This window comes from Muntiacus reevesi, chromosome 4, assembly GCF_963930625.1.
Source record: "Muntiacus reevesi chromosome 4, mMunRee1.1, whole genome shotgun sequence".
In the NCBI taxonomy this organism is placed as follows: domain Eukaryota; kingdom Metazoa; phylum Chordata; class Mammalia; order Artiodactyla; family Cervidae; genus Muntiacus; species Muntiacus reevesi.
This window is the reverse complement of record NC_089252.1, coordinates 24,613,016-24,635,350: the sequence shown is the minus strand read 5'-3', so window position 1 is coordinate 24,635,350 and position 22,335 is coordinate 24,613,016. Positions and strand designations below refer to the sequence as shown.

The 22,335-nt window shown below is 37.9% G+C and overlaps 1 protein-coding gene across 1 annotated transcript in view; it reads left to right on the top strand.

Annotated features, from left to right (window-relative positions):
* Positions 1 to 2,788: 2,788 nt before the first annotated feature.
* The window catches only part of DSG3 (desmoglein 3), a 30,250-nt gene continuing 10,703 nt past the window's right edge, over positions 2,789 to 22,335 (top strand). The window contains exons 1-11 of the mRNA XM_065934985.1: positions 2,789 to 2,836; positions 11,249 to 11,281; positions 12,343 to 12,378; positions 12,909 to 13,040; positions 14,932 to 15,087; positions 15,647 to 15,791; positions 16,433 to 16,599; positions 17,599 to 17,727; positions 18,026 to 18,211; positions 20,675 to 20,946; positions 21,733 to 21,872. Coding sequence (XP_065791057.1) covers positions 2,789 to 2,836; positions 11,249 to 11,281; positions 12,343 to 12,378; positions 12,909 to 13,040; positions 14,932 to 15,087; positions 15,647 to 15,791; positions 16,433 to 16,599; positions 17,599 to 17,727; positions 18,026 to 18,211; positions 20,675 to 20,946; positions 21,733 to 21,872 — 1,444 coding nt within the window. The remainder of the gene's footprint in view (positions 2,837 to 11,248; positions 11,282 to 12,342; positions 12,379 to 12,908; positions 13,041 to 14,931; positions 15,088 to 15,646; positions 15,792 to 16,432; positions 16,600 to 17,598; positions 17,728 to 18,025; positions 18,212 to 20,674; positions 20,947 to 21,732; positions 21,873 to 22,335) is intronic.

Genomic DNA, 22,335 nt, shown 5'->3' with positions numbered 1-22,335 from the left:
AAGTAATGTCTGACTCTTTGCAACCCCATGAACTGTAGTATAACAAGCTCCTTCATCCTCCACTAACTCTTCTTTGAAGAAATTGCAAGATATTATAGAAGAGGAAGCAACTGAAGTTCATTTCTTCTCTTTTTCCCTACCCCAAAGTTTAGAATGTTATACATAAAGACTTTCAGTGCTCATTTTATTTTTAAAGAACTTTCCTTTCTAATTGTAAAGCTAATAAGCTCTCTTTTAAAAAAATTTTTTTAACTGTATACAATCATAATGAAAAAAGTTAAATACATTCATAATCACTTCATTCAAAAATAAGTTCTAAAAAAAGAAAAAAAATAAGTTCTAGTATATTATGGTAGTCCATTCTACTTTACCCATATGCATTTCTTTTCATTATCTTATAAGAAAATGGCCCCAGTACACATACATCTAAACCCAAAACTCTTCACCAATGTTAAACAAATTCAGATGCTAAATTCACAAGTAACCAACACTTCAATTGCTGAATTCTGCATTACACAAATCAATAATAAATTCAATAAAGCTCATGTCAGCTTCTATCCTCCTAAATTTGTTAGCTAGTCCTGTCATGGAGAAACCACTTCCTAATTCAAGAAAGACTTTGCCTTGTGCTTCAGTCTTTCCATGTTAGAAAGGATTCAGTATTTGTTCACTTTATGATTCTATTCAAAAAGTGAATAAAATACACATTATGAAACTCAGAGGGAATTCTACAAAGGATATCAAACCTGATCTTTGGAAAATTTCCAAGTTTTTAAGTTTAAACGATTCATTAATTATTCCTCCATTAGCATCAACACCCAACAGATTTGCCACAAATGCTATTTAAGGTATACAATGTTAGTCATCAGTTATCAAGTGTTTTCTGAAAGTAAATAAATAAAGCCAACATTTCTTATAAATTGGTGGTGGTGGTGGAACTTCAGTCACCAAGTTGTGCCCGACTCTTTGTGACCCCATGACTATAGCCCACCAGGATTCTCTGTCCATGGAATTTTCCAGGCAAGAATACTGGAGTGGATTGCCATTACCTTCTCCAGGGGATCTTCCCAACCCAGGATCAAACCTGAGTTTCCTGCCTTGAACACAGATTCTTTACTGTCTGAGCCACCAGAGAAGCCCATCTCCTATAAGTTAGTATTGAATAGTTTTGGCTTTGCAGCCATACAGTCTGTCCAATTCTCAACTCCCCTCAACTTGGCCCTTTCACCACAAAGGCAGCCATTTACAACACATAAACAAATGGGAGTGGCTGTGTTCCAACAAAACTTCATTTACAAAAACTTTATCACAAAATCAAGATTTTTTTCTGGAAATGGGTGATAGTGGTGGATGTACAGCAATGTGAATACCTTTAATGTCACTCAGCTGTAACTTGAAAATAGTTAAAATAGTAAATTTTATTACATATACTTTACCAAAATTTTTACAAATACACACACAAAACCCCCAAATGCACAACATCTCGCCTATAAGGTGTTTTTCCCCAACTCCTTGACTATGAAGTCCTTTCTGTCTGAAATACTCTCATTAAATGGTTTTTCTGAAACGAAAAAGCTTCCAAAACCTGATGCATAAATACTTATAAAGACAATATTGTTCTTCTACCAAACTTTTAAAAAAATCTGGAATGCTGAAAGCATAAAGGCGTCCGTACTAGTGGCACACAAGCTTAGTTGCACCACAGCATGTGGGATCTTAGTTCTCCAACCTAGGATCGAACCCACGTCCCCTGCACCAGGAGATGGATTCTTAACCACTGGGCCACCAGGGAAGTCCCTGCAAACTACATTTTTTTTTAATTTAAAAATGAAAAGAAATACAGCAGAAAGATGTCAACTGAGTATTATCAGATACCTGATTTTGCAACACACGGTTTATAGATTTCAAATATCCAAGGCACCATTTGTGTTTAGTCTAATTTTATTTCTAATTGTTTTCACTCAAAACCTATTATTAATAACCGCTTGATGTGATGATTTTCTTCTTCAGATCTGCAGTTTCTTTCAAAAAATGTATATATTGCTTAACACCTAAAATATATTTTGCGTGTGTGTGCTCAATTGCCCAGCTGTGTCTAACACTTTGAGATCCCCATGGCCTGTGGCCCACTAAGCTCCTCTGTTCATTTTTCAGGCAAGAATACTGGAGTGGGTTGCCATTTCCTTCTCCAGGGGATCTTTCCAACTCAGGGATCAAACCAACGTCTCCTGCACTGGCAGACAGATTCTTTACCACTGTGCCACCTGGGAAGCCCCCAAATATATTTTGCTCAACTTTAAATCTACTCACACATACTCAAGCTAAAAATAAGTGCTCTTCCACAAGTTAGACTGGGGGAATTTTGAATGTTTTGTTTTACTTTTCAGTTTTAATTGGCACCATGAGAGCCAGCCAACTAGATCCTTTTACAGTGTAGTCAAGGCTAGCTTTTGCCCTTCCACACTGTGATTAATTTATTATTCATCTGGTACCTTCCTATTAGAACTGGTTTTTAGCCTGTGAACTTCTCTTTCAGCTTCCAACAAAGGATTTCATTGCTTCAGGAATTGAGGTGTGTCTAAGTTTTTACCTGGGAGCAAAAGTGATGCAAGCGTTTCTGGTGAGACCAATCCTTGGTTTAGGGCGGGGAGGCTCTGCATAACAGGCCATCTGCAGACTCCTGAAGACAGGAGAGACGCTGAGAAAGGGCTTTCCTGAGACATCGTATGCCGACGGTTGGAAGGACTAAAGCGGCAGCTCCCTTCGTTCACCAGGGAAATCAGAAACCATGGCTTGGCTCCCTTTCAGAACCACATGGGCTCTGGTCATCTTAATGGTAAGTTCTTTTTTTTTTCCCTAATAATTGCAAACTTTCCCTGTTTCCCTCCTTGTTAAAGAGTGTTAATTTGATTGCTGAATCCCTATTATAAATTCTAAAAAGAGTTCAGTGGAAACAAACATTTTAAAATGAAACTGCAAAGATTACCAATTTCCCCCTTTTGTTGCTTTTTATTTTAGTGCTGTATTTTCACGTGGAAAACTAAGCCAGATAGAAACAAATTTGAAAGTCGCCATTTAGCATATTTAGTTGGTGAACTAATTAATCCTGATTGCACCTTTATTTTCCACAGTATCTTCACTTTCTTTAAAGTCATACTTTTATTCTAGTACACAAAGGAAAACACATAAAAGAGAACGAGGTCTAGTTCCCAAGGTTATATATATCTCTTAAGCACATGGCTAAGAATTGTACATGCCTGGTCTTGATACCTGACATGTTTTTAACTAGTCTAAGACCATTGAATTAAAATCAAAGCAATGTTTGATTCTGGAGAAGTTGGGAGGGTTATTAAGAAAAGCACATTTATGTTTAGCCATTATGTGCAAAAGGTATCTAATCTTTAGGGAGAAAAAAATATTTTATAAGCCAGTTTTCCAGGAAAGTAGAACTTTTACTGACTGGGAAAGTTTTCTATAATATTAGATAAAAGAGTAGTGGAATCTGGAGAGCAAAGAACTAGACTAGATGTTACACTAGTGTGCTCTTTAACTGTGCTGTTTTAATGAAGAAAAAAACTGGTCACAATCAGTTCCACATAGATATAAAAATAGTGAAATATACCATAATGAATATTTTTTAAATCCCTAATACTAATTCCTCATTTTATCAACAATAAGTTGGGTTGGCCTAAGCATCAGTTTCCCTCACGTCCTTATCTAAACAATCGAGATAATTGGACTTCAAGAAGTTACAGGGAGATAGAGCTCACGAAAGAACTTTCTAAAAATTAGTCTGCTTAAAATTAGAATAGACCACCTGTTAGACAGTGTTTCTTAGCCTTCTCTGTCATGGCAATGGTCAGGCAGAAAATTGGTATCACACCCTCCTCTTCGAGTCTGTTTCTATTATGACAGTGTAACTAATGAATGGCAATCTAACGAATTTAATTGACCCAAGAATGTTGTAAAGAGCAATCTGGCAGTTGTATCACTTCCCCGCCTTTCCAGATGGTCATTTCTGAACTAAAGGAACTGCAGGTAGCCTGATAAGCCATGTGTCCCAACCAATGACCAGCCTGGGAAGCTAGGGGCTATGCGGCAGGGAATGCTGGAATAATGTTGTTGCAGAATCGGACTGCCACACGCTTAGGGGAGTTTCTTTCCCTTCTCTGACGTGTACCCCTCTCAGTTACCCTTCTGGTTCTGGAGTGGCTGTAAGATCCTTACACAGAGGGCTGTTTTATTCCTCTTTGCATCCCCAGCGCCTACCATAATATCTACCTTACAGTGGACACACAGTTGTTCAAAGAATGGGTAAATGAATGATTGAATGAGGTCTCTCTAAACTATAACCCCCACCACAGTGCCTCTATAATCCTAGTCATGGGGGAAGGTCCCTCAGGAAAATTTTACAGGCTCATATACAAAAACACACAAGTTATTTACCCAACAATATAGCATCATATATAATTATTAAACTAAGTGGTCTAGAACTGCTCTGTCCAATACAGTAGCCACTAGCCACATGTGGCTATTAACCACATGAAACGTGGTTGACCTGTATTGAGATATGCTGTTAAGCGTAAAGTACACATTTTATTCTGAAGACTCTGTATGAAAAAAAGAATATGCATGCGTATGTGCTCAACTGCATCCAACTCTTTGCGACCCTATGGACTGCAGCCTGCCAGGCTCCTCTCCAGGCAAGAATACTGGAGTGGATTGCCATGCCTTCCTCCAGGGGATCTTCCCGACCCAGGGATTGAACCTGTGTCTCCTGAACTGCAGGCAGATTCTTTACCACTGACCTACAGGGGAAGCCCAAAAAAGAACATAAAATATGTCATCAATAATCTTTATGTCAACTATATATTGAAATGACAGTATTTTGGGTACATTAAAATACTTGGGTATTCAACGTACTTTGGGTATGCTGAAAAAATTAATTTCACCTTTTTAACCTTTTTTAATATGAATATTAAAAAATTTAAAATTCGATATGTGATTCACATTCGTTACTTTATTTCAACTGGACAGGGCTGGTCTACTCTTAATCCCATTAGTGGAAGGCAGTGTCAGTCAGAAGAGAGGTAGGCAGGGACTTCCCTGGTGGTCCAGTGGTTAAGGCTTTGCCTTCCAATGCTGGGGGTATGGGTTCAATCCCTAGTTGGGGAGCTAAGATCCTTCACGCCCTGGGGCCAAAAAACCAAAACATAAAAAGTACAGAAACAGTATTGTAACAAATTCAATAAAGATTTAGAAAACAGTTCACATAAAAAAAAATTAAAAAAAAAAAAAAGTGAGGTAGGAAAACCAGGCTCCATGGACCAGGAGATATTAGGGCTGCTCTCTGATAAACATTGATGGGCCACAGGGACATGTATTTCGTCGTCAGCCCAGCGTGAGTAAAGGCAGGCACAACAGCGCTTGCCTAGGGGCGAGGGACACACTAGTTTGGCTGCATTGGAGAACCCAGATGTGAGTTAGGATGGCAGATGAGGGTCAGACAGAAAAGTGCATTCTGTGAGGGGTAGTGAAATCCTTTTAGAAGTGGGGAGCCACCCAGAATTTCGAAATGGTGTGGTGATGGGAAAAGAACAATGTTCTCAAAAGCATTGTGGAGTTGGACTGTACATCTTTTGTTATTGAAGGGTGGGGTATGAAAGTTGGAAGACCTGTTCGGAGGTTTTGAGTTAATTCCACCAACCTATGACCATACAAAGGTTGCCTAGAGAGGTAATACATAAAAGCTAAGTCACTGACTTCAATCTATGCCTGTACCACTGACTCACTCCAGGTTTTGCTTCCTCAGCTGTCAAATAAGAATAATCATATCCCCCTGACTAATGAGAATGACCATAGTAAAAATAAAACAGCAATGAATGCAAAAAAGTGTTCTGGAAAATATAAAGTGCTTTGTAAGACTCTACTTCCTATTATTTGTAATATTTTAGTAATAAAGATGAAACTTGATAACGCCTTAATATTCTGCCTTCCTATTTTAAACAACTACCAACATCAGTTTTAATGTCAAGAAATAACCTACATTTTTCTTGAGTGAAAGGGCATATCAAAAACAGTTATGAGATTAATTTTTTGAAAATTGACAGAAAAAAATTAAACCTGAATTTTAAATAACTATGATAGTGGGTGTAGGGAAATAACAAAATTTTAAACTTGGAGCATTACCCCAAATTTTAACTGTTTAGTCTTCTAGATTCATTGAGAGGGGACTGTGTGAGGAACACCAGCCTGTTGTAAAATTTAACACTTATCTGTTTCCCATGTTTGCTTGATCTGTTTTACACAATACCAAGTAAACATTTTGGGGAAAGGTTTTGTGATTGAAAAATACTTGTCTTCAAAGATTTAAACTTTTCAAAACAATGTTTGTCTTCAAAGGAGACTACTGGTCAGTATTACAAAAGTCCATTAAATCTGAAACATGGTCTGTCAAATAACACTCCTATAGCATCTGAACAACAAGCCATTTAATTTCATGTTACAGTATTATTATGTAAAGATTTACTCATTACAAAACTAATACAGGCATTTGAAATCCAAAGATGTTTAAAGCATGAGGTTTTAAACAAGTTAATGGTGTTCATGCTGGAAAAAAAAGAAAAGTTTAAATACCAAGTTCTGAGTTAGAATGTGTTCTAAATACATCAGTGGTAGTGATTTAGTTGCTAAGTCGTGTCCGACTCTTGGGATATCATGGACTGTAGCCTTCCAGGTTCCTCTGTCCATGGGATTCTCCAGGCAAGAAGACTGGAGTGGGTTGTCATTTCTTTCTCCAGAGGATCTTTCCAACCCAGGGATCGAACCAGAGTTTCCGACATTGCAGGCAGATTCTTTACTGACTGAGCTATGAGGGAAGCCCCAAATACAGCAGAACACCCTTCAACCACTTTCTCTACAGAACATCCAGAAAGCAAATTGTTAAGAAAAGAATTGTAGGCTAAGTGGCCCAGATTTTTAACAGAAGGAAAATCTTCGACATATCCTTCCTTCTCTTCATTGATGAAGCAATTCAATTTCCAATGCTGGTAAATATATGAAAATTAATTTCCTCCTGAACCTCTCCAACAGTTAAAATTCTAAAATCAGAATAACCTTGACAAGTGATTCCAGCCAGCCCTGACTGATGGGCAAACCTTAGAAAAGATGTAATTATTTACTTCCACCAATTACCACTCCCAGTTGCTTAATACTCGAAACCGGTTTTCATTTAGAACTGGAAGACTTGGTGTCCATGATGCTTCTCATAAACCTCTTAGCCTTTGGCTCTTCCTTTCCAGTTAAGAGTCAATCTGATAGCCTAAGGAGAGGGTTTGCTTTGTGAAGTTCATTACGAGAATTAGGGCAAGAGTCGGACACGATTTGGCAACTAAACCACCAAGGAGACAGCTTGCTTTATGAAGTTCATTACAAGAATTACATAGGCAACTGGTTACTATCCATAATTACACTATGAAGAATTGAATCCGTGTAATGTGCACATTTCCCTTGTATGACCCTGCACAGTTGACCAGGCTGTACACTGCACAATGCCAGACAACATATTCACATAAACTACAATGTGAACAATGTCCCCTGGAGCTGCACAGGGGGCAAATCACACAACTGGACAGTGGAACACGGGTTCTTATCTCTTTCTGAGGCTCAAGAATGAGTTCTATGTGCCTTGACATGAGTAACAATAATAAAAGATCATATCACAGTGGCTCTTTTACATTTCTTTCAAGTCCAAACAGAGGTAATTAACACTTATTAAGCAGTTACTGTAGGCTAGGGTTCATCTATGTGTTTTAGACCTGTTAATTCATTTAATCCTCACAACAAATCTACCAAGTTAGTAGAATTATTATACCTATTTTATAGATGAGGAAACTGAAAAATTAAATAATGTTCCCAAGTTTTTCAGCTAGTACATGAGGAGACTAGGATTTTAATTGAGGGATTCAGGATCCAATGTCCAGTTTTGTATTTCTACACTTAACTGCACCTTTGTTCCTGTTGTTTAGTGACTAGGTTGTGTCTGACTCTTTGTGACCCCATGGACTATGGCCCACAAGGCTCCTCTGTCCATAGGATTTCCCAGGCAAGAATATTGGAGTGGGTTGCCATTTCCTTCTCCAGAGGATCTTCCCAACCCAGGGACTGAACCCACATCTCTTACATCTCCTGCATTGGCTGGCATGTCTTTACCACTGAGCCACCTGGGAAGAAACTGTGTCTTACCCAGTACTTAAAATGAGCTCCTGAAAAATGGCTTAATTTTCTAAATTGAATTTACTCTAAACATCAGTTATTAAAGTGTTGAACTTTCCTGAATTAAATACTTCTTAAGTAATTAAAAATAAACCGTTTTCATTCAATTAAGGAATTTTCCTTGATAAACACGAAGCTTATTGAAATACTTCTGGATTTTTTAAATCTTAATTTCAAAAAGTCGATACATATCTATTGACCTCTTTAATCTAACACATAATCTTGCATCTAACCAATTATAAAAATAGTATCACCAACCTATATACATACATATATTTCATGAACTTTTCAAAAATAATTATTAATTTTAAAAATCAAGTTGAAAATTTGTAATGATTCCTTTGAGTTACCCAGCTCATTCTGCAAATTTCCCAAAGAGGAGTGGGTGTGATCTTATCCCATGCAGAGAAAAATGGTCATGCCTTATGCTGGCTAGGACTAGGTTCCTGAATCCAATGCATACTCAAACAGTCTGACCTTCCTTCCCCACGCTGAAGTTTCAGATTACTCTAAACAAAACCTTAGCCAAACTCAGTAAAAAGCAATTGTTATTATATAAGATTTTTAAAAATCCAGTCACCCACATCCTCAAAATATACTTATTACAAACCTACCATACTCAATAGGAATCTTAATGATATAACTACATACATTTTAGTTAGCAAGCAGGGCACATGAATATCAAGCCACTTTATGTCACATGCTTTTTATTAACTTAAAAATCTTATTTGCTTTTAATGAAACATTTCTAATTCTTATGTATACCAAGGCATTTAGACCATGTCGCTGCTTTATAAATCATACAGTCAAAATTATAAAACCATAACCAGGGAACACAGGGAAGAAAGAAAAATAAATTCACAAGATACAGAGTGTTTTCTCCACACTGCTATTTTCTAGACTCTAGGCCACAAAAAAGACAACTTAATTGATTTATATTGTCAAGAAGCTATGGAAATATTTATTAGATATATACGAACAATGTAACTAAAACAACTAAGTAGCTGCATATAAGTACTAATTAACTCAAATAGTAACATTTTTAAAAAAAATACTTGGGAATAATGTGAAGCTATGGCTATATGTCTAAATACATATTTTAAAAGCACTGCATTATTCAAAAGTGTCCTTAGTAACTGTCCCCATATTCCTAAAAACACAACAAAGATTATATTTTCACAACATTCCCTAAAATTGGAAAACATTCCTGGTGGTCTGACTTTGAAAGAGAGGATGGGAAAGAGTAAAGGTTTGGCTGAGCAGCTTCTTTAAGGGTTCTGAGTCAGAGAAATGACTTAACAAGTAAGAAACACCTGTCTGCAATGTTCGTTTTCCACAGTTTAGGGTTTGTCCTTCCTTCACTTCCCAGAAAAACAGAAATCTTAATGTCTATTAGAAGAATCATTCTCCACAGGGCTAGTACAAACCTGATTCATATTTTCAGGATGACTCCCGTTTTCCTGTAAAAGGGATCATACCTGGTCCATCCCTCCCCTCACGTGTGGCTGAGCTGTTCTTAGGAACTGAGAAAGGTGTACAATGACTGCATTGCCCTGGCCTTTTCTCCCACGTAATGCATGTGTGCATATGTACTCAGTCGTGTCTGCCTCTCTGCGACTCCATGGACTGCAGCCCACTGGGCTCCTCTGTCCATGGAACTTTCCAGGCAAGGATACTGAAGTGGGTTGACATTTCCTTCCTCAGGGGATCTTCCCAACCCAGGGTTCGAACCTACGTCTCTTGTCTTCTGCATTGGCAGGCGGATTCTTTACCACTAGCGCCACCTGGGAAGCCCCCAAGTAACTCTTGATACTGTTTAAAAAAAAGAGCAGCAATGCTGTTAAATCATTTTCAGACTTGTTACAACCACAAGTCATGGTTCTTTTTTTTTTTTTTTTTAGTTGGAGGCTAATTACTTCACAACATTTCAGTGGGTTTTGTCATACATTGACATGAATCAGCCATAGAGTTACACGTATTCCCCATCCCGATCCCCCCTCCCACCTCCCTCTCCACCCGACTCCTCAGGGTCCTCCCAGTGCACCAGGCCCGAGCACTTGTCTCATGCATCCCACCTGGGCTGGTGATCTGTTTCACCATAGATGATATACATGCTGTTCTTTCGAAACATCCCACCCTCACCTTCTCCCACAGAGTTCAAAAGTCTGTTCTGTACTTTTGTGTCTCTTTTTCTGTCAGTTCTAATGAAATGGATGAAACTGGAGCCCATTATACAGAGTGAAGTAAGCCAGAAAGATAAAGATCATTACAGCATACTAACACATATATATGGAATTTAGAAAAATGGTAATGATAACCCTATATGCAAGTCATGGTTCTTTTCCATGACAATTTTAACAAACATCCTTTGAAATAAAGATTTTACTGAAATTTTTAGAATGGAAGGGTCCTCGCATCCTATGTCTCATATCATTTTTCCTTTGGTTCAGACTGGGACTTGCCTCTTTATTATAGCCTTCCAAAGTAATCGATGTAATAAATCTACATTGCTTCAGGATTAACTGCAGCCTTTGCCAGGAAAAAATCTAAATTGACTACCACAAAACTTTTTTTCTATGACTCGTTTTTATTTTCTATTTATCTACACTGACTTAAGAATCTAGTGTCGTGGTGATGTGCACACTTTAGAGTCAGGCTGCAGAGATTCAAATCCAAGGCCTGTTAGTTGGGGCAAAGTACTCATTTTCTCATGAGTATTCTCTTTTCTTCATCCCTGAAGGAGGGATTACAGCATCCTTCAGATGCTGCTGTGTTAAGTGAGATAGTAAACATAAAGCTCTATGAACAGCATCTGACACATAAAACAATTTCTTTTGTCCTGATTTATTTTTCATAATCTTTTCCCTTCCAGATTGTCTTCAAATCAGTGAGTCAGTGAGTCAGAAAACAGTTTTTAAACATCTGGTAAGGGATCAGTATTGTAAGGATTGCAAAAACAATAATAATAATATAGAAGCACCGATTTGGAAAGCTTGCAATTCTCTTGGCTCAACACCATATAATGTACATAAAACCATAAGAAATAATAAATCACGGTAAACCATTATGGGCTAAATTGCACAGTACAGAATATGTGTTTTGCAAACTTAGAAAAGAAGACATCAGTAAGGACAGTTTCATGGAGACTGTTGGAGCTTAAAATGATCTTCAAGGATGAGTAATACAGTATTCAAGTGTGTGAAGGTAAGAAGAATGCATTCCAGGTAGAAAACAACACTGAAAATCACACAGATGAAGGTCCTATATACTCGAGAAGGTGAAGACCTAGCCTGGCCTGGCTTCATATTATCTTTATTTCTTTTAGATTAGTAGGAAAATTAAGCTCAAATTTAAATTAAACCAGTAGAACAGAGATGAACAAATCCACATTCCATAGCAAACAGTACTTGTGATTGGAATAGCACATTCCAATCTTTTACATTTCATTCTCTAAATTAGACTAGGTCCTTTCCAATCTCTCAACTCTTATATGACTAAGAAAATGCCTTACCCTGGAATTGTAACTAACGAAAACAGCATTGCCAAGTCAGTAGAGTAGGTCATGGCTTTTAATAACCTCCTGTGGTACTTTCTGAAGCTTATTATAATAATGCTCATCATTGTTTCCCAAAGCAGTAGCTTCCGCAGCTCCTGGTAAGTGTTTATAGAGCAGACAGATAAGAAATGTCTGGTTGTTCAACAGTTGTTAGAATTTTGAAAAGTCCAATAGATTCTCCTGAACATCATTAAAATTCTATAATCAGATTAACAACTGAAGGAACTGTTTACATGAGACTATTTTTTTTTGCTCCTCGAATACTACTTGTCCAAATCTACTTCTTTCCTGGTTTTATTATTTCTAATCGGAGGATAATGGTTTTACAATGTTGTGATGGTTTCTGCCACACATCAACATGAGTAAGCCGTAGGTATACCTGTGTTCCTTCTCTCTTGAAACAGAAACAACTACAATATGAACAGCAGAATGTAAAAATCAGAATTATTATCTTCTGTAATTACTTATTTGAGGAATTCATGTTTAATTTGACTTTATTTAAATGTCTACAGGTGGTTCTTTTGGTTCATGGAGAATTGAGAATACAGGTAAAGTATGAAAAAGTTTTTTGCAATTAAAATAGTTTAGTTAAAAAATTGTACTCAGGAAAAATAAATATTTATTTAATATTTTAAGTTACTAAATAATTTAACTGTGAAAATACAATTCTAACAACTAACCTAGTAATACTTAAATACAAGCATGAATCGATGTCATTTTTGTAATTTACCTCATGCATTCTTTTGTCTTATCTTAAAAATATCAACAGGATTTCATTAAACCAGTATTATGTGCCCAGAACAGTTACATGTTGTGTAATATATATAGGAAATATAAAATATGTTTAAATGCTAATCTTAAAAAATCAAATAGCTCTGTAGCTGTTTTAGTTATTTACTGTTTCTTCTTTGCATGATAGTGTAAGGGAGAGAAAATTGGGTATTTAACCATCTTAAATATCTTGAAACATAGGAGACTCCTCAACCTAGGTGTCTGTAATTAATACTCAAAAAAGCAAAATTTAAAGCAAATATTTCCAACAATGTGCATAATAAAATGTAACCCCTTTTTGAATAAGACAAAAGGACAATATGAAGAATATGAGACAGCAATACAACAAGGCAAAAGGAGATACAAACGTGAGTGGGTGAAATTCGCAAGACCCTGCAGAGAAGGAGAAGACAACTCGTACAGAAATCCAATTGCCAAAGTAAGTCTTATAAGCAGAAGCAATGTGAGTTTTGAGAAAAAATGCACTAGGTGTAAATTAGAATAATGCAGAAATTCCAATTAGCAAAATACAAATTGAGGAGTCCATAGAACAAATAACCTGGTATTTTCAACAACACAAAAAATACAACAATAATAGTATTAACAATATCAATATAAAAGAGAAAGATGAAGGAGTTACAGCTTCCAGAGTAATTAAAAATAATTAAGAGCCATTTCAATATATTTAATGGATATGCCTTTTGGGATTCAGATTCTAGCAAACGAATAGAAAAATGTATATGGATAAGTTCTTTGTTTGGAGCAGCAAATTTTCCTCAGAGAATGTGACTGTCTTTACCAATAATTTATTTAACATGGGTTCACTGCAGGAGTTATAACAATTTCACAAGCCAAAAACATATAGGATAATGTCTCTCAATAAACCACAAAATACCATACTCCTAAAGTGTAGATTAATCACAGTATTTTTCCAGGCAAGAGAGGTTAAAGGAATAGAGTCCAGATTAAGTTAAGGTGGACCTTTCTACCAGTTGGTTCTCAGGAGAGTCAGGTTAGTCAATCACAAGCTGAGGTCTGGCTACCAGTGCAAAAGCAAAAGTCCCTTATCCCTAGAGCACGTTGCTAGGGAACAGAGGTAGTGGCAGGCAAGATTACAGTTCTCACCACTGCCAGGCAAAAGATGCCTTGCCCAGGCAGGAGCGAATGCCCCAAGGGCTTCAGAGAGGCATTTAGATCAGCTAAGGGTTGCCTTGCCCAGACTGAACACTCTCAAGAAGTCCTCACAAACTCTTCCTATTTAAAGCTTAAATGTCTCCCAGCCATAGTGACTTCTCCACACGCTTGTATCAATAAGCCCCCAATGTTGCTCCTCAACAGCTGAGCTGAGTGGATATTGACAGCCACAGATGTCCACAACAACATTCTGACAGCTTCCTCAATGCAAACAACCACACTCTTAAAACAAAGCAACTCTATTCCTAGATAAAAACAAAAAAGGAGATTTGAAATCATAGCAAACCAATAAACAGCAACAAGACAATTAAAGATGGTTGAGAGTCAACATTGGATTGGCCATGTATTCAGAACTGTTGAAGTTGGGTGATGAGATATATCAGGTTCATTATACCTTTTAACTTTATAATATATTTGAAATTTTCCCTATTAAAAATTTCAAGATTAATAATAATAAAAGCAATTCATTCTAATATTTTTAATACTTAGTATATTATTTCCTTCCATTTTTTCTCCAGCTCCTCCTATTTAAAACTAAATGTCATTTTTTGCGTGTGTGTTATCTGCTAAGCAAGGAGGCATTCAGTAGTAGCCTTGTCAACATTAGGTGTCCTTGACTTTCTCTCAACCTTTTAACATCACTATGGTGACCACAATCTGGGCAAATATTCTAAAGCTGGAAAGGTTAATGCACATTGGTCCATACTGGCCAACAGAGGAAACAATTTGAATTTATTTCATATTCCTAGTAGCTGCTGCTGCTGCTGCTGCTAAGTCACTTCAGTCGTGTCTGACTCTGTGCGACCCCATAGATGGCAGCCCACCAGGCTCCCCCGTCCCTGGGGTTCTCCCAGGCAAGAACATGAGTGGGTTGCTGTTTCCTTCTCCAATGCATGAAAGTGAAAAGTGAAAGAGAAGTTGCTCAGTTGTGTCCGACTCTTAGCGACCCCATGGACTGCAGTCCACCAGGCTCCTCCGTCCATGGGATTTTCCAGGCTATCAAGGCAAAAAATAAACAACACAGTGTCAGAAAGCATGAATAAAATGAACAGATGACTTGAAAGTGTGGAGGACAGGGGGGAAGGAAGAGGCCTGAGTGATGATCACCTTAACATTTTGGGTATTTTGGGCTGCAGATTACTTCAGACTTCGAAGCAACCCAGAAAATTACCTACCGCATCTCTGGAATAGGAATTGATCAGCCCCCCTTTGGAATCTTTGTCATTGACAGAAACACTGGAGAAATTAACATAACGGCCATAGTTGATCGAGAAGTAACCCCAAGCTTCCAGGTAAGTGTGTCCTTGATATCAGCCACCCTTTCCCTTGTGGCAGTTGACTTTAGAAGGTTAATCTAGAAGGATATCAGTGCATGAATCCATTCACCATCAAATAACAAAGAGCCTTCCTTAGACTTCCCTAATGATCCAGTGGTCAGGACTCTGGGGTTCCACAGCAGGGGCCGCAGGTTCAACTCCTGGTTAGGAAACTAAAATCCCACAGGCTGCAATGTGCAGCGTAAAAGTAAAAAAATAAAACAAAGAGCCTCTGAAGGTTGTGCCCCTGAAGGAACAACCCAGGAGGGTGTATAAACACTGAACTCCAGCATGCTTCTGGCCAAGACCTTCTGGGTACCAGGAGACACAGTACTAGCCCCCAAGAAGGGGAAACTTGGCCAACTAGTCTACCCAGAGTAGACACTTTCCTACTTTGTCTCCTCTTTGGGAAAAATATTTTTCCTCTTTGCACAAAAGTACTATATATGCTAGGAGAGGCCTTATCTCAACAAGTTTTAATAATAAGCAAACTGATGTTGTAGAACATTCATTAACATGTCCTCTCCTTTTCTAGATTACATGTCGTGCTTTCAATGCCCTAGGACAAGAGGTAGAAAAACCACTTATACTAACGGTCAAAATTTTAGATATAAATGACAATGCTCCAGTATTTTCACAAAGCATATTCCAGGGTGAAATTGAAGAAAATAGTGCTTCAAGTAAGTCTTCTGCAGTAACTACCACTTTTAATTTTTTTTGTTTAACTTTCAGATACAAGCATCATTTATAGTACATCATTTTTACAAGCTAATTTATTCTCTTAGTTTCATCAGTAGTTTTGTAGAAAAATTCATGAAGACAGTCTGGGTCTCCCTTGCTAATATTTGTGACTGAGCTACTCATCCACTGCCATTGTATATCTAGGCTGTGGTTGTGTTATCAAGTCAAAGCTTATTCTAGTCACAAAGGTGAAGAGATAGCTTTAGACAACCCAGATGCATCAGCTGGGCTTTCTTAGATTATAAGAGACAGAGACACACTCCTTACTTGGATAAATGGGGGGAAAGCGAGAAGGGAAGCCATTCAGCAAGGGCAAAAAAATGAAGAGAAAACAGTCTCAAGCTCAACACAACCAACCAAGGCTTAGTGAGAAGTGGAGGATTTTTATGGGCGGCAACAAGGGTCACCTGATTCAGTCACCTGACTGGGTAAGAGATATTGCACGTGACATGTAGTTTTTTAGCATACAGATAGTTTTAAGATCTTAAAACACAAAGATCAAATTGAAATTGTGTTGAATATTTAACGTGAATATAATGTCAATCTTTACATTGTCTTTAATGAACTTCTGTACTCCTAGACTCACTGGTGATGATCCTAAATGCCACAGATGCAGATGAACCGAACCACTTGAACTCTAAAATTGCCTTCAAAATCATCTCTCAGGAACCTGCAGGCACACCCATGTTCCTCCTAAGCAGACACACAGGGGAAGTCCGCACTTTGACCAATTCACTTGATCGAGAGGTAAAGCAAGGCACTTGGGAGCATTCAATAACTCAGGATTTAGTTGTAAGAAACCCAAGAGAGGTGACTCCCTTCTACCTAAGAATGAAAGAGGGAAGGAAGACAGGTTCCCTGGATTCAACTGACCCAATCAAGGGAAGCTCCTTGCATTCTACTGTGCTTTTGCTGGGGTGGGCTGTGTATCTGAGACCTGCACAATCGATTGTACCTCAACAAATGAGTATCCCATATCCATGGAAGTTAAACTGAGGGAATAAGAGAAGGCATTGTATCCATAGGCAGAGACTGAACTGGGGCTAATCCCTCATGTGATGGAGGAAAAGGAAATTTCCTAGGGAGCAATTTGTATTTGGAATAAAGCCATCTCTGATGCCATGCTTTTTCTCCTGACTTCTTTCCATGTTTCTCCTGTTTCTAGAACACTAGAGAATCCCCAGGAATTACCTGATGGTCCAGTGGTAGGGCTTCATGCTCTCTCTGCTGAGCATCCCGGATTCAATCCTTGGTTAGGAAACTAAGGTCCCATAAATTACATGGAGCAGCCATAGGGGAAAAAGAAAAAAGAATCCCCTTACCCTCTCTTCTCCATTGTCCTACCAACACATCTCCAACAACACACAAGACCCCATCAGACTCTGTATTACTTTTACATAAATGATTTTCTGAACAGACCAGCAAGGAAGCTCTATAAATGAGCTTCCCTCAGATAAACAGAGTACCATCCTCATTGTCCATTTTTGCTCTTAGTGCACCTTCCTGCCCTAAGAAGCTCACAAAAGAGAAAACTTGCATCAGCCCCGTAAAGACTTTCCCCAATGTGGGGCATGTGTTCCATATGCCTCATCTATGGTGGACAATAAAAGTGCATGCAGTCCTTCTAGAGAATGAACCATGAATTTAAATATTTTCACTTCCTTCCCATAGGAAGCAAGTAGTTGTCATTTGTATCCATGACACTAGAGATTAATCATTTTTCTTTATTTTTTCCTCCAAATTTAGCAAGTTAGCAGCTATCGCCTGGTTGTGAGTGGTGCAGACAAAGATGGAGAAGGACTATCAGCTCAGTGTGAATGTAGCATTAAAGTGAAAGATGTCAATGATAATTTCCCAACATTCAGAGAATCACAGGTGTGCCTTTTATTCCTTGAAAAATAATTATTTAAAACATAATTATAAAATAATTATATATATATATATTATGTTATACCTTACCACCATAATTCAGGATTTGCTGGCTTGCTGGCTTTTAGTTACATTCTCTGCACTTTTCTTTTAAAATAAGCTATTATAAAAATAAGAATTCAGGAACCAGCAAAAAGGCTATACATAATTTGAGAATTAATGACTAATGCCATTCAGAATGAATATAATTTTTTAGATAAAACCTGACGTTGAAACTTAAATTCTGCCTCTTTTATTTTTTTAGTATTTGGCACGTATTGAAGAAAACACTTTAAGTTCTGAGTTGCTTCGATTTCAAGTAATAGATTTGGATGAAGAGTTCACTGATAATTGGCTAGCAGAGTTCTTCTTTACCTCTGGAAATGAAGGGCATTGGTTTGAAATACAAACTGATCCCAGAACTAACGAAGGTATCCTGAAAGTAGTTAAGGTAAGGTCTGATTTCCTTTCAGTGGGAAAAAGATTCTGTATTAACCAAAACTGTTACTTTATGTTAGCTGAAACTGTCATAAATAAACTTTATTCACTTACAAATAATAATACCACTTCTCTACAGAAAATATAAAAAACACACAAAAGTAGAGAGAATTTGGAAAACACAGCCCCATTTCTTAAGGAGACTTTTCTTAACACATTGATTAATAAATCCATTAATAAATCCTTCCAAACTATCATCCTTTTTACAGAAACACAAACACACTAATAAACATATATTTATCAGTGTGCCTGTTTTAAGCACAAGAAAGTAAAATATTTCTTGACTTAAACTCAGGAACAGACAAGAATACATGGAATAGTGGCTTGTGAACTTGTCAACTTCCTTTAAATGGATTAGCTACAGTCCTCAGAAGGGAAAAACTGCAACTTTTTCTAGAAAACAGGAATATATAAACTAAGTTTGCAAAATAAACAATTGAGTAAAACTTCCATTTAACAGGCTTGGTTACAACAGACTCTTCATCTGAAATAACATAAACCTATTTATGTTTGGCTATTGTATAGACTAGAAAAATATTACCACTGTTTTAGGACATTCCTTGGCACAGGACATTGGACTATATGAGCTTCTCTCTTTAGTTCCGTGAGTCCAGCAGAATGACAGACCCGTAATATTCCCTTAACAGGGCGACTGCTGCAAGTCCGGATTGCTGGCAGCCCCATAAGAGCTCCTATTACTCTGCTTTTCAGAGAGTGAGCTGCAGCCCGCCTCAGTTGCAAGGTTTCATTATAAACTCCCAAGAATACCTGGGACCAGATGTTCCCAGTCTTCTGTATTGGTATCTCCAGTCCCCCAAACTAGAAACCTGGGCCTTACCTTTCAATGGTGGCATCTCCTCACCACCTAGAGCCAGACATCAAACTTTGCCCTAGAAACCATATTTATAGTCTGCCCTGGCCTTCCTTCCTCTGGCCTGTGCTGCCTGGCAATTCCTTCTGGTAGGCTGCTCCACCCCCACCTCCTGAGTCTACCCCCCTTCATTCTCTTCTACCACATTTTTCTGAAAAACAGGTTGGACCAATTACTCTCCCTTAAAAACTTTCCTTGTTCTCATTGGCTGTGAAAATGGCGCTCAGTTAAGATCGTCCCTTTGAGTCCCCTGCAGCTCCTCCTAGCCGGTGGGAACACAGGAGCGGGTGGTCCAGTCTGTCTTCAGGGAAAGCCGAGCAGCTCCTCACAAGGCTCTAAGATGCAGCCAGGGTTGATGACCACCTGCTGGCCTTGGGGGTGACCTTCAACCCCCTCAGAGTTGTATCCCAGGCCTCTGAGGATCACCAGCTCTCGGTCACCTTCTGCTAAATCTGGCATTTACTCTGCCTGAATGACTCCTCCTCACCCTGAAACACTCACACGAAAACCTCTAGGAAGCCTTTCCTGATTTTTCTCAAGTACAAGTCTTCACTCGCCTTCACATAGAGACTCTACCATCTCTTTTGTCACTTAGCCCTTACATTATAATGACCAGTTTGAGCAGCTTTCTCTTCCTCTCCACTAGGAAACACTTGAGTCCCACAAAACCAGTCACTGCCAAATTAAAACTCAAATCTAGATCTCATACCTATCAGTTATACTCCAATATAACCAAAATGAACATTTCCTTATCCCATCACCCTTAGAAAATTTACTAGTGAATGAAACAAGCTATCCTGGGAGATATCCCTGGCCTTGACTTTTGCCACTTCAATATAAGAGTCAAACAAATAGTGGACACATAAGACCAGGTGAAAATGGTTCTATGAAGAGCTGGTGGGACACCCTCTCACGGCTTTACAGAAGCCTATGTGCCAACCAAGTTTAGTAAGATAATTTGCCATTTCTGAATTTTTTTAAGTCAGGAAAGATATTACTGCACATGAATCCACTATATCCACTGCAGAGAATTCACTATTCTGTGAGTGGATGTAGCTACTCTTTACAGGAATATATTGTGGGTTGTAATTTGTTCAGTCCTTACAACAATCTGATGAGGTAAGAGGTTTTTTTCCTTTTTCAGAAGTAAATAGTTGAGGATCAGAGATATTAAATATTGTGCCCTGAGTCACACAGCTACTAAGTAGCAGAACCAGGATTCAAACCAAGCAACAACAAATTTGGAATTCTTTCCACTGCATCACAGCCTAAAGAAACTGTAAAGGCGTTTTGTTAGTCTTAAAAGAGATAACTGTGCTTCATAAGTATCAGCCACCAAACTGAGGTTTCATAAGCGAAGAATTCTGAAGGACCCTCATCAGAGCATTATAATCATCTGTGAAACCGTTTTGCTGTATAGAAATAAAGGATTCATTCATAGAAATAAAGGAGTCATTCATAGCACATAACATAGAGTTCTCTGGTCCTCTTACCTGATCATATTTTTGTGACACCTCTTTCTTTCTATTTTTACTTTTACTCTAGTCTCTAGATTATGAACAAGTACAAAGCATGCAACTTGGTATCGCCGTCAAAAACAAAGCTGAATTTCACCAATCCGTAATCTCTCAATATCGAGTCCAGTCAACCCCACTCATAGTTCAAGTAATAAATGTGAGGGAAGGAATTACATTCCGTCCTTCTTCCAAGACATTTACTGTCCAAAAAGGCATAAGAAGAAGCCAGTTGATCAATTACATCCTGGGAACCTATCAAGCCATTGATGAAGATACTGGCGAAGCTGCTTCATTTGTCAGGTGAGAATAATTTTTTTAATCTCTCTTTATTCCTTGATGAAATTTCTTTTAATTTTATTGAAGTGTAGTTGGTTTACAATGTTGTGTTTATTTCTGATGTATAGTAAAGTGACTAAGTTATACAGACATAATCTTTTTCATATTCTTCTCCACTTCAGTTTATCACAGGATATTGAATATAATTCCCTGGGCTGGACAATAGGACCTTGCTGTTTACCTTGACTAGTTCTAATTTATAAATTATTGCAAAATAATATCTAAACTACTCTATGCCAATAATATAAAGAGATACAGTGGTAACCAACTCAAGGACCTATATAACTCAAGAAGAGATGTGCTATGAGCTAAGGTAGTATAAACATAAGTGGAAGTGGAAATGAAGAATGACAGCCTGTCTAGTGAGATCAAGAAAAAGTTTCATGGAAACTTTCAGTTGAGCCTTAAAAAAGAGTAGAATTTCACTAGAAGTGTAGTGTAGTCAGACATAGAACAGTACATACAAAGCATGGTGCCTAAAATAAAGCACCATAAAAAGTTACCGCTATAGTATAAAGAACAGGGACACAGTTATTTTACTGAGCAGAGCAGAAAATTTAAAAACCAGGCTAACATATTCTTAAGGCTTATGAAATACTCCTTGTCTAGGCCAATATGCTAATTTTCTGCTGCTTTTTAAAAAGCATGTTTCAGAGTCTTATGAAAATACATTAAATATAAGTCATTTTCATTAAATAGGTATCATCCCATGTTTGGGAAAAAAACTTACTGTTTTCTTTTACGAAACAGATATGTCTTGGGACGTAATGATGGTGGTTTGCTAATGATTGACTCAAAAACTGCTGAAATCAAATTTATCAAAAACATTGAACGAGATGTTACTTTCATAATTAACAAGACAATCACAGCTGAGGTTCTGGCCATAGATGGTAAGAAAAAATATTATTCAAATTGGCATTTCTTTATGAATAGATGCTTTTGATTACTAACATATTACCTTTATCACTGCATGTATATGTGCTAAGTCACTTCAGTCGTGTCCAACTCTTTGCAACCCCATGAACTGTAGCCCACCAGGCTCCTCTGTCCATGAGATTTCCCAGGCAAGAATCCTAGAGTGAGTTGCCATTGCCTTCTCCAAGGGATCTTCCTGACCCAGGGATCGAACCCACATCTCCTGCATTGCAGGCAGATTCTTTACCACTGAGACACTAGGGAAGAACCTTTAACTAGATATTAACTAGATAAAGAATTAACTAGATGAAGTTAATTACCTTAGGGGCCTTGGGTGTTAAGTCTGAGGTGGCTAAATCTGGGCATCCTAGCTTCTCAATGGAGTTCGTTGCACCAGTGAATTCCGGGTTTAGTCCTACTGTTTGCTGTGGTTGGAGC